This window comes from Labrus mixtus, chromosome 7, assembly GCF_963584025.1.
Source record: "Labrus mixtus chromosome 7, fLabMix1.1, whole genome shotgun sequence".
NCBI classification, from domain to species: domain Eukaryota; kingdom Metazoa; phylum Chordata; class Actinopteri; order Labriformes; family Labridae; genus Labrus; species Labrus mixtus.
In genome coordinates, this window is record NC_083618.1 from 21,324,750 (window position 1) to 21,337,528 (window position 12,779).

General features: G+C 40.2%; 2 protein-coding genes across 2 annotated transcripts in view; both read left to right on the plus strand.

Annotated features, from left to right (window-relative positions):
* The window catches only part of LOC132976955 (CMP-N-acetylneuraminate-beta-galactosamide-alpha-2,3-sialyltransferase 2-like), a 259,673-nt gene that overhangs the window by 189,012 nt on the left and 57,882 nt on the right, over positions 1-12,779 (plus strand). The gene's annotated exons all lie outside the window — the stretch shown is intronic.
* On the plus strand, positions 1,346-10,311 carry pnp4a (purine nucleoside phosphorylase 4a). Its single transcript, XM_061041210.1, has 7 exons — positions 1,346-1,524; positions 2,906-3,069; positions 3,781-3,884; positions 6,621-6,796; positions 6,973-7,163; positions 7,750-7,829; positions 9,835-10,311. The coding sequence occupies exons 1-7, from the start codon at positions 1,502-1,504 to the stop codon at positions 9,982-9,984; spliced, it is 888 nt and encodes a 295-aa protein (XP_060897193.1). The 5' UTR covers positions 1,346-1,501; the 3' UTR covers positions 9,985-10,311.

Consider the following 12,779-nt stretch of genomic DNA (forward strand, 5'->3'; position numbering starts at 1 on the left):
CCCCTCAGTGGCTCAAACTTTTGAAAAGCAAGATCAAGCCACTACAACCATAATTGTATATTTAAAAAAAAAAGTGTAGTTTTAAGTGTAGTTTAGCTATGCTGTCAAGTGGACCGCTAACATTGAACTGAATGGGCGGAGTTAAGTCCCGCCTTACTGCTGTTGCTAGGTTGATCCGAAGTTAGGTTGAGACTGCAAATCCAATATGGATGTGGCCGTCGATTGGACTCATTTGCTGCCTACGTAACAGACGGGTCAGGGTTTGTCCAGTAATATTTACAGTCTATGTTCTGCTCTCACGTCGCACGTTTCCTAATCAGCGTGCTTTGTTGGAAATCAATGAATCACCGGAGCATGCGTACATGGGCCTTTTATACTCTCGCATGCAGCCACGGGAGTGGTGTGTCCACGTCAGATGTCCTGAATGGAATCAATTCCCATATTGGAAATATGTTTGGTGAAGGTGACAATCTCGATATGATAGAGAACTCAAGAATGTAACAAAAAACACTAGAACATGAACACTAGGATACCAAGTTACAAAATAACACTAAAGACTAACCTAGAAAACACACAAGGAATACACCATCAGGGAAGAATGAGAATTAAAAACAAGAAAATCTAAACTCTGAAAATCGACAAAATAAGAAACCAAATCATGACAGCTATTTTACCACCAAATTTTTGTTGACAATTTTCGGATTTTTATAAATATACAAGACTAAATGATTCCCTTAAATCTTGTTTTCAACTTACAATAAAAAGTGTTTTATTGTATTTCATGTATTTTGCTCGTAGCTGAGCCTGTTGTAAAATATGAAAATGATTATTATTTTAACAGCCATTCAAGCTGAGGTATGATCATGTGGAGGTCAAGACCCATTCACAGCTGACTGTGTGTGTGTGTGTGTGTGTGTGTGTGTGTGTGTGTGTGTGTGTGTGTGTGTGTGTGTGTGTGTGTGTGTGTGTGTGTGTGTGTGTGTGTGTGTGTGTGTGTGTGTGTGTGTGTGTGTGTGTGTGTGTGTGTGTGTGTGTGTGTGTGTGTGTGTGTGTGTGTGTGTGTGTGTAAATGTGTTTGTTGAGCCTCAGGTTCAGAGTTAACACTGTAAGAAAGTTAAGTCACGTTACTGTCAGCGGGGCGTGACGCAAAACCAATTACAACTTTTTTTTTTAAATCTCAGATTCCTGTTTGGAATCGTGACACACACACACACACACACACACACACACAGACATATCTAAAACATTGTCGTCCCATTGGCTGCCACTGATGAATGGATGAGTTGTTGACCAATCAGGAGCATGTGACCAGCAAATATGTAGACTGCCCGACATCAGCTGGACTCACTCTGACTGTCCTTCTGTCACACACACACACACAACCACACACACACATTCTGTGCCACACAGTTTGTAACAGAGGTTTCTCACAGAAACTCACACGCACACGTCTTTCTGCTTTACATACAACATCACATTGGTCGCCAATCATCCATCCATCATGCACAGCAAAGAACAGATCAGGTAAGAAAACACCTTTATTTTAACTGTATTATTTACTTTTTTATAAAATAAATGTTATATATTTTAAGTGCTTCAAGATCAAGACTTTCCTCTCATAAAGCTGTTCTATTTCTCCATATTAATGGTTTTCTTACTTTAACCTTTGTGTCCTCGCCCAATAATTTTTACTGGGACGAGTTTAACCCAAAAGTTCAAATGAAAGTTCAGTTTGTTCAGTCATTTGTTCCTGTTCTGGATGTCTTGTTGGTCAGTTGTTCAGCCCAGGAACAAAAGTTGTGGTCATACTTTATTAAGTAGTCAGAGATTAAGTAAGAGAGAAAGAAGAGCTATTCCTGCTGCTGCATAAATAACGGTACAAAGTAAGAAAAATAACCACTGGGCATTGAACTAAAAAACAAAATAAAAGAAGCATTTTGTGAGTGTTGTTGCCGTCCTGCAAACAGATCTGACGTTTGGGGAAACTTTTAAAAACACTGATATCCTGCAGAAAACTATTCAGTATTTTACAGACACGACATGCTCAGAACACTGGGAGGTGAATATCTCTCAATTTTAAGATTCAGAATGTAGACATATACTCAGAGGCGTTATTTATCAATAGGCAACTGCTTTGGGGCCCGAGGCCAGTAGGGGACCGCCAGGGGCTGACAAACTTTGTGGTTAAAAATGTGCAAAATTTTGCAGTGACAGTAGGAAACCTCTTGACAGCACTTTCTCTCCATGCCCTACAAAGCATCGCATGCATTACTGCTTTGAAAAACAAAGTTTGTCAATGAAAGTCAGTGAAGGAAATAGAAGAGGAATTATCTGCGTGGGAGTGAAAAAAGAGGGAGACATAATGGGGATGAACGCTGGTTGGAGGGGCCCCCAATTAATTTTCGCTAAGGGCCCAGACAGACTCTAGAATCCCCACTAAATATACTGTAAGGGTTAGATTTCCAGATGGTAACAATGTCATTTTTGGGTAAAAAATCATGGAGAAGGGGTGCCGGTCGGTGGCCTGGGGGTTATAATTAGTGTGCCTCATGTAAAGAGGCTTTTGGATATATTAATGTTTTCATTAATTGAATAAAAACGGATGTCTTAGTACAGGCAGAACTGGTCCACAGTCACTGAAGGATATTTAGTCATGATCCAGAATGTGTTGCACCTGAACAGACCCAATCGTATTGTGGGAACATACGTCAATCCATCAACTTAATTTGTTCCCGAAGGGCGATTAGTTTTGCAGCAAGGCATTACGAGGACAGAACAAGACAAAATACCTGTCTGTAGTTAATCTTTGACTGATGGTGTTAGCAGCTTACATTACAGACAAAATAAACACAGGTCTGCTTTTCTTCACTCCACAACATTCTTCTTCCTTTTTCTTTTCCCGCAGTCACGATGAATACCAGAAGACAGCTGATTGGTTGATGTCTCAGACGAGGCACCGCCCCCAGGTGGCGATCATCTGCGGGTCCGGACTGGGCATGCTCGCTGACACCCTCAAGTGTCAGGACACCTTCGCATATGCTGACATCCCGGGCTTCCCACAGAGCACAGGTAGTCTATCTATACATTTATTTATTTCTAAAACAATATTTATGATTATGTGCCGAGAGATTATCACTGATTTATCTAATTCACTTTAATTACTGCTCACTTATTTATTCATGTATATTACATTTTAGATTTACAGTTAGACACAAATCTGATTTTTAACAGCTGCCTTTAAATTTAGTCACATTTTTTCTTTTTTAGAGCTAACATTTTATTTCTTAACGGCGTTTTCATGCCGAGTTAAAGAACTTTCTCTCCAGTTTATGCAATATGAAAATATAACTGAACCCGGGGCGTTGGATGGCCTAGCGGTTATGTTGCCCTGCATGTGCATTGCCCATTTTTTCACTCAACTCCATGTCAGCTTCTCTCCCTGTCTTTACTCTGAATATACCAGTGATTGAACATGCAAGAAACAGTATCTGTAAATAAATGAATAGAGGAGAATCAATAGCCTAGCTGTTATGTTGTGCACCCCACGTACAGAGCTCTGTGTTTAGCCTAGCTTATCTTAGCACAAAGACTGGAAGGGTAAACTTTTAGCTTTGCTTCTTTGAAAAGGAAGAAAAAGTCCAACATTCAGACATTCAGGTCTGTCTGGTTTCAGGTCTGGTTTTCATATATGTTATTATTTTGTAATATTTCTGTAAGTTAATACCTATAACTATCTCGACCTCTGTCACCTTGATCCTGACTTTTCTTTGTGTGTTGCAGTTCAGGGTCATGCAGGTCGGCTGGTTTTCGGGGAGCTGAAAGGGAAGTCGTGTGTTTGCATGCAGGGTCGCTTCCACATGTATGAAGGACACTCACTGCTCAAGGTACACACACACACACACACACACACACACACACACACACACACACACACTCACACACACACAAACTAAAAGTTAGTCTATCACCATCTCACACATCAAAAGACAATGTGTCAGCAACTCACAGAGCTTTTAGTCACAGACTAAGATTTTTCAAAGACTTGGGATCTTGCAGGATCCATAACTGCAGGACTACAACTAGATTTCTTTGAAGATTATTTCCCACCATGCACCTGGTGGAAATTTACAACTACAACTTTTGAGCATTAAACCGTAAAGATGGAGAAACTGGTGGAGTTGTGTAGAGAGCAAGAATGCTTCTTTGATGTGTCCTTACACCCTGAGGAGACGATCAAACTTGACTCTCTGGAGGAAGTAAAACTCGTAACAAGGTTTCTGTTTGTGAACCTGCTGTGGTCGTTTTCTCACCAGGGATATCGATGGATTTCAATGGGACAATTGTCTGTCCGTCATTTTTCCTTCTCCTCTCAATCGTGGTTTTAAGAGGACGACGGGTCAACGAGGCATTTCTGTTCTCCCCTCATCTCCACCAGGTTCACTTCCTGTTCCACAGTGCAGGAGAGCCATACATTTTTTTCGCCTCCCTGCATTGTTTACTCGTTTACAGCTTCCTATTTGTTGCTGGCAAAACCGCTCCTCTTAGTTGTTAACAGTGGTCATATCATTAAACAACACATGTGCATTAGACAAGAGATACCTGCAATACTATAAAACACGTTTGATTTTATCATAACGCCAAGACGAGAAGAAGACCGCTCGGGTTATGTTTTATGACCACCTTACACCAAACGTGCCCAAGCTACAGCAACACTCTTGTGATTTTATTACGACTTTGACTTTGAAATTGCTTGAAATGTTGTTTGGTGTAAGACCAGCATAGATGAAATGGTTCATCACTCTTTTGTATGTAGTGAGGAGAAACCAGTCAAATACCAGATACAGAATAAAACAGCTAACTTGTCTCTGTCAGAAGAAAGAAAAATGAAGCGTGAAACTGATAATGCGTCATGTTATGGTGGTTATGTAAAACCAGATCTCACTGAAACGGGCCAAGAAATCATCCATCACACGCTTTTGTGAATAAAAGGATTCTCCTGCTTTTTTGAAAGTAAGCTGCCAAAGAAAATAATTCTAAAACTTTTATAAAACAGTGAACTGTTCCCTTAACACTCCAGTTTTTGTTTACCTTAAAACTAATATAGTATAGTATGTTTATCAATGAGCTTTAAAGGTACTGGTAGGGAGATTTTGTAAACAGTGGACAAAATAAAAACTTTCTCTGTCCTTTTCTTTCTTGTCGTTATGCTAAGATAGGTTAGCCGGCCTATGGTAGTTTCTTTGTAATGGTGTGTTTGAAGACGGGGAGGGCCTAATGAAAGATTCAGTATTATGGAAACATCCATTCATTATCTTAAAACTTTTCCCATTCGGGGTCGTGGGGGGGTGGAGCCGATCCCAGCTGTCATAGGGCGAGAGGCAGGGTTACACCCTGGACTAGCTGTCAATCACAGAGCTGACTTATAGAGACAGACAACCAGCCACACTCACATTCACACCTACGGGCAATTTTAGAGTCATTATTATGGAAATGTTGGATCTCCCTCTGCTTGAGTTCCCTAAACATCCAATCGTACAGTTACTTAACGGTCAAAGAACGGATACACACCTTCCCCAAAGGCTTATGATTCATTTATTTCTATGTTCTAAATGTTAGAGCTTTGAATCTGTACAACAAGTTTCCAGACTGTAAAAATGCACATTAACACAATTTCACAACCTTTTTAATGGATTACATTACATGAATTGCAGTCCTTCATTATTTCACACAGAAGAAGAATAAACTAAATACATATTCTGACTATTTGTGCACAAACTACACACACAAACACACACCAACACAGCTGACTGAAACTAAAGCAGCTCAGTTACACTACCCAAACACATACAGTATGACTGTTTGTAATCAGCAGCACGAGATCCAAACCTGTAACACGACCTGTCTGAGCTGCGTGTGTGTGTGTGTGTGTGTGTGTGTGTGTGTGTGTGTGTGTGTGTGTGTGTGTGTGTGTGTGTGTGTGTGTGTGTGTGTGTGTGTGTGTGTGTGTGTGTGTGTGTGTGTGTGTGTGTGTGTGTGTGTGTGTGTGTGTGTGTGTGTGTGTGTGTGTGTGTGCATGTTCAAGTGTGCATGCATGTGTGTGTCAGCAGTGAACCCAGATCAGGTCATGCATTTGTCACATGCAACCTTTTAGCAGACTGGTCAATGCTGCTATTGTTTCCCTCCATGTAACACACACGCACGCACGCACGCACGCACGCACACACACACACACACACACACACTGTCTCTCTCAAACACATTATCTTGAGTGACACAGATACCTGACTTCCCTCTTGTTGACTCCTTCACAATAAAACGTCTGAACTGACTCAGTTACCATGACGACAGAAATACAATACAATTTTTCTTCTGATTTTGAGCACAAGCCAACAGGAAGTTACACCTGGAAGGCTGTACTCGTGGCAAAGAGACCAAATGATATAAAAGTCATGAGACTCTGCCTGAGAGTTTAAACTAAAAGAGCAAAAATGTCTGACACCCAGTGCCCCATTAACACCATCTCTATAGCAACAACAGTTATCATAAAGCCTCCTTTTAAGAAACAAACTATTACCAAGGTTATAACGATAAACATATCCGTCTGTCTGTCCCTTTATCAGACAACGTTTCCAGTTCGGGTCTTCAAGCTGTTGGGAGTGGAGACTCTGATTGTGACGAATGCAGCCGGCTCATTGGCTGACGGCCTCAAGCCTGGTGACATCATGATCATCAAGGACCACGTTAACTTCCCGGGATTGGTCGGTCTGAATCCACTGAGCGGACCCAACGACGACAAGTAACACTGACATTAACTTCTAATATTTTGTTTGTTATTGTATTTTTTATCTTTTTGTTGTTGTTGTTGTTAAAGTCATTTATTTTATTTGTAATGTCTCACATGTATTTACTCAGGTGTTAATGAAACAATTACAGTAGTTTTGTTTCACTTTATTTTTATCTCTTCCTTTACAGGTTTGGGCCACGTTTCCCAGCCATGTCTGGTTGCTATGACAAAGGTCTGAGATGCCAAGCGATGGAAATCGCCAAAGAACTGGGCGTGGCCGGACTCATGCAGGAGGGTGTGTACGCCATGGTGGGCGGACCGAACTTTGAATCCATTGCAGAGGCCCGACTGCTGCATCGACTGGGGGTGGACGCTGTCGGTGAGAAACACTCTTTAAAATCTTTTTGTTTCTTTGAAGGAATGGAGGAAATGATGTCTTTTGTTGCGAGCAACAAATATCAAAAGAGTTGGGACAGAATCATGTTTACTACTCTGTAGCATCACCTCTTCTTTTAAAATCACACTTAAGGCTTTTGGGGACCAATTTCTGTATGTTTCAAGGTTAATGTTTCCCATTGTTGCTTCCTTTAGGATTTCAGCTACCCAAAAGTGGGCTATGGGGTATTTTTCCTTCAATGATGAGCCAGTGTAAACATCCAAACTGCTCTGAACTGTCACCCAAAATGACCACACCCCTATATGCATAATTTAAGCCTTAATATTGCTTAACAACAGTTAAAGTATAAAAAAACAATAATCACACAAATCTTTAATAGAGACTATCCCAAATTATTGTTCCAGGCTTTCAACACATTTAATTCCAGTATTTTTTAATATTGGCTTTAGTGAGCATTGACTCACTTTTGAAACCAGCCTCAAGTGGCCATTTAAGGAACTAAAGTTTGAGCACACACTGGCTTTTATTTTCAGCATATTAACTAATGATGTTTTTTGTCTGTTTACAGGTATGAGTACAGCTCCCGAGGTTGTGGTGGCAACTCACTGTGGTCTGAGAGTCTTCGGTCTCTCTCTGATCACCAACAAGGTAAACACAATAATCAGTACATCAGTATGGGAAAGGATTGTGAATTATATCAAAGGCTACAACACAACAAATTAACTGATCGGTTGATGGCGAATTATTATTTTTTTTATCCTTAAAAATTATTCATAGACATGGAAACTGAATGCAGACTAATAAATTAATTTATTAAAAGACATATCTTGTCTTTTTGGATCGATGCGTTGGTTGATTGATTGTTCGATTGAATGACTGAATGACTGATTGGTTGGTGATTTGTTTTGTGGGTTGGATAAATAATGATAAAACAGTCTGCATGTTGGATGAAGGATTGGTTGGTTTGTTGTTTGGTTGGTTGGTTCTTTGGTGTGTGGGTTGGTGTGTATGTTGGATGAATGATTGGTTGGTTGGTTGATTGGTTGGTTGGTTGGTTGATTGATTGATTGATTGATTGATTGATTGATTGATTGATTGATTGATTGGTTCTTTGGTGTGTTGGTGTGTGGGCTGGTCTGTATGTTGGATGAATGATTGGTTGGTTGTTTGGTTGGTTGGTTGGTTGGTTGATTGATTGATTGATTGATTGATTGATTGATTGATTGGTTCTTTGTTGTGTTGGTGTGTGGGTTGGTCTGTATGTTGGATGAATGATTGGTTGGTTGGTTGGTTGGTTGTTTGGTTGGTTGGTTGGTTGGTTGATTGATTGATTGATTGATTGGTTCTTTGTTGTGTTGGTGTGTGGGTTGGTCTGTATGTTGGATGAATGATTGGTTGGTTGGTTGGTTGGTTGGTTGGTTGGTTGGTTGGTTGATTGATTGGTTTGTTGATTGGTTCTTTGTTGGGTTGGCGTGTGGGCTGGTCTGTATGTTGGATGAATGATTGGTTGTTTGGTTGGTTGGTTGGTTGGTTGGTTGGTTGGTTGATTGATTGGTTTGTTGATTGGTTCTTTGTTGTGTTGGTGTGTGGGTTGGTCTGTATGTTGGATGAATGATTGGTTGGTTGGTTGGTTGATTGATTGATTGGTTCTTTGTTATGTTGGTGTGTGGGTTGGTCTGTATGTTGGATGAATGATTGGTTGTTTGGTTGGTTGGTTGGTTGGTTGGTTGATTGATTGATTGATTGGTTTGTTGATTGGTTCTTTGTTGGGTTGGCGTGTGGGCTGGTCTGTATGTTGGATGAATGATTGGTTGATTGATTGGTTTGTTGATTGGTTCTTTGTTGTGTTGGCGTGTGGGCTGGTCTGTATGTTGGATGAATGATTGGTTGGTTGGTTGGTTGATTGATTGATTGGTTCTTTGTTGTGTTGGTGTGTGGGTTGGTCTGTATGTTGGATGAATGATTGGTTGGTTGGTTGGTTGATTGATTGATTGGTTCTTTGTTATGTTGGTGTGTGGGTTGGTCTGTATGTTGGATGAATGATTGGTTGTTTGGTTGGTTGGTTGGTTGGTTGGTTGATTGATTGATTGGTTTGTTGATTGGTTCTTTGTTGGGTTGGCGTGTGGGCTGGTCTGTATGTTGGATGAATGATTGGTTGATTGATTGGTTTGTTGATTGGTTCTTTGTTGGGTTGGCGTGTGGGCTGGTCTGTATGTTGGATGAATGATTGGTTGGTTGGTTGGTTGATTGATTGATTGGTTCTTTGTTGTGTTGGTGTGTGGGTTGGTCTGTATGTTGGATGAATGATTGGTTGGTTGGTTGGTTGATTGATTGATTGGTTCTTTGTTATGTTGGTGTGTGGGTTGGTCTGTATGTTGGATGAATGATTGGTTGTTTGGTTGGTTGGTTGGTTGGTTGGTTGATTGATTGATTGGTTTGTTGATTGGTTCTTTGTTGGGTTGGCGTGTGGGCTGGTCTGTATGTTGGATGAATGATTGGTTGATTGATTGGTTTGTTGATTGGTTCTTTGTTGGGTTGGCGTGTGGGCTGGTCTGTATGTTGGATGAATGATTGGTTGGTTGGCTGATCCATAGCAATTGGTAAACATATAAGACTTAAAATTATATGTAACTGACTGATTGATTGATCACAGGTGGTAAAGTGTTATGAGGACACGGACAGCGTGAACCATGAGGGCGTCCTGGAAGTCGGCCGACTGCGCTCAAAGACTGTACAGCAGCTGGTGACTGAATTGATCGGCAGGATGGAGATCAACAACAACAACACAACTAATGCTGTCTAAACACACACACATAAACACTCTGTATATAACTGATTGTTGTATTACTGCATTTTTAAGAGCTTTTTAAAAACATTTTAATAATCATCTTTCATGTCATTTTGTCATGGCTGTAATTTAAAAACCTTATTTATACCAAAAAGTTTGCTAATAATTTTCTATCAGGGTAGTTGAATGTAAGTATTCATTTATGATATTTTATGAGTCATACAGATTAATATAATGTTGACCTTTGTGGTTTTAAGGTGCTATAATATAAAATGTGCGAGACAGAGACTTTTCTTAAGATTAAAACAATGATTGAATAAATAAAACATGCTGTCAATCCTCCTTCATCTGTTTGTTTTTTAATCAACCAAACATCATCTTAGTGCAGTGGTCCCAACCTCGTTTTGTCTGTGACCCCACTTTGACTTAAAAAACTCTGGTGACCCCAGACATCCAAAACACATACGGCTTTTTTGTGAAAATTAATTTGTTTTCAATCATGTTAAAGCTGTCCTACTGTGTTGCAAGTAAACATTAATTTCAGACCACATTCAGGCTTTTCATGTTTATTACAGTGGACAGAGGAAGAAAGACTGGGATGACATTTCTGCACAATGGATGACAGACAGAGACTCTACAAGTGGCATTAGATACGGCCCAAAACAGTCTGTGTTCACTACATTTTAAATTACAATATATCTTTTGTTGATCAATTAATACAAATTTCAGGCAACCCCATTTAAATTAAATGAAACGCACATGGGGTCGGGACCCCAAGGTTTGAAAAGCCTGTCAAATAATGTGTTAGTCAGAGCTGCTGTTCCTCATTTGTCCACTAGATACTGCTGTGAGGAACTAGGGACAACAAGACCAAGAAATAAACCAACAGAATAAATAAGACAGGCCATTGCATCAGAATCAGAATCAGAATCGGGGTTTATTGCCAAGTACATTTACACATACAAGGAATTTGTCTTGGTGTATTGGTGCCATCAATACTTTTCCCCCTTATTTATCAAGAAAACAGTTGTAAGCTTAGTAGCCCTGTGAGGCCGTACTAAGGCCATTTGTTATTCAATCAATAAATTGTAAGGACCGTCTGCAAAGAGCAGTACTGAAAGATATGCCTCAAAATTGTTCAATTACTTCCCCTGGATGAGTGTAATGTCAACAAATCCCTTAACACATCAATGATCTCCAGTTGGCATAACTACATTTAGTTCTAATTGATAGTGCTTTCCAATGATGTGATACAGCAGCAGCTCTACCAGCAGGTGCTGAACTACAGATATTAAAGGATGCGATGCTTTGATGGCTCTGAGGTTTTTGAAATTAGATTTGCACATATTGACTAAAACCATGATAACATTTATATATGGGTTAGAGCAAATGTGTGTAGATCTTTTCTGATGTGATGTTATCAATGAAACTATTTAAAATTGATGTTAATTGTTGACAGCAACGTATTGTGTTTTTTTCCCTCTGATTGGGTCCTTGGTGGTCCAAGCTTTTCTTATATACAAGTACTGGTGCTCCAAGGAAAACATGAACCACTGCTTCAGAGAATGCAAACAAAATGAAGAATGTTTTCTTTTAACTTTTGTAGGACAGCTTGTAGTTCTGGTATTTTTCAAACGACAAACTTCAATCACAACAGAAGAGGCAGGTATGTTAATCAATCATCCATACATGTTTAGAAAATCTCCTTTTACAATAACTGTAGGTTACACTGTGCACATCTCAGTGTTGCTGTAGTGTCCTGCAGAAAGTATCCTAATGAATTATCTATGGAGCTTTTGTTAATGTACCTTTTTCTTTTCTTTAAACAGGTGAGTAGCGTTTAGAAACAGAGACCGACCTGCATGTGACGATGATTCAAGTCTTCTTCATGTCTCTGGTGGTTCTGCTGCTGGTTCTGATGGTTCTCTTGATCCTTTACTGGACCCTCAGACACAACAAAAACAGGTAGGGGAGCAGCCTCAGTCCGGCTCTTTCTCCCTGTCTCCCTCAATGAGGAAGTGGGGCCTGCTCTTTTGGATTAGGGCAGTGGTTGCCCGTAAAAGTTTTTTTTTTTATCAAACTACAAATAGATTTTGAAAAAAGTGTGTTTTGTTCCATTGAATTTCTCTGGGTCATGTCACCTCTGTTAGCCCCTCTGTTTGGTGCTCTGAAGATTTATTTCTAATCCCACAGAAACCTCACAGTCCTGAAGATCTCAGCTGGCCGACCCACTCGCGTCCTGACCATCAGAACCGAGGCGGACCACGCCCAGCAGATGCTGGACCGCTTGCTGGACCGAGTTTTTCTCCAGATGGAACGAGGACTACGACCTGAAGAGGAACCGGGAGCAGAATCTGGAGAGGAGCGTGGATCAGACTCTGATGCAGGACCAGAGGCTTCAACATTTCCTGCTCTTCCCATCAGAGGTAGGTTGACCAATCAAACCTTTTCACGGCCTTAAGGAATTTGATTTTACCCGCTCATTAAAGACTCCTTCTTTTAAAGACTGAAACTAAAACCACAGGTCAAGAAAATGATATAAAATTGCCCAAATGTGACAAAAATTAATTGAAGAACCTAATGGGAAACATACAAAAGAGTATCAGGGCCACATTAAGGGACAACAAGCTGAGATTTTGAGATTAAAGTCGTTATTTTAGTCTATAGTTATATCAGAAGAGCAGCCGCCGCCGGTACAAAAACGAGGAACGTGGAGCATCTTGTGAAGTTATACTTTAGTAAAGGTTTCACAAACAAGGAAATACTTAATCTTTTGGCACATCAGCGTCACATTGTCATGATCAGGACCC

What these genes read in the sequence shown, in the direction of transcription:
- pnp4a (XM_061041210.1), top strand. Translation starts at nt 1,502, where the DNA reads ATGCACAGCAAAGAACAGATCAG. An exon ending in GGGCTTCCCACAGAGCACAG is followed by an intron (nt 3,070 to 3,780) that starts GTAGTCTATCTA and finishes TGTGTGTTGCAG; the next exon opens with TTCAGGGTCATGCAGGTCGG. An exon ending in ACTGGGGGTGGACGCTGTCG is followed by an intron (nt 7,164 to 7,749) that starts GTGAGAAACACT and finishes GTCTGTTTACAG; the next exon opens with GTATGAGTACAGCTCCCGAG.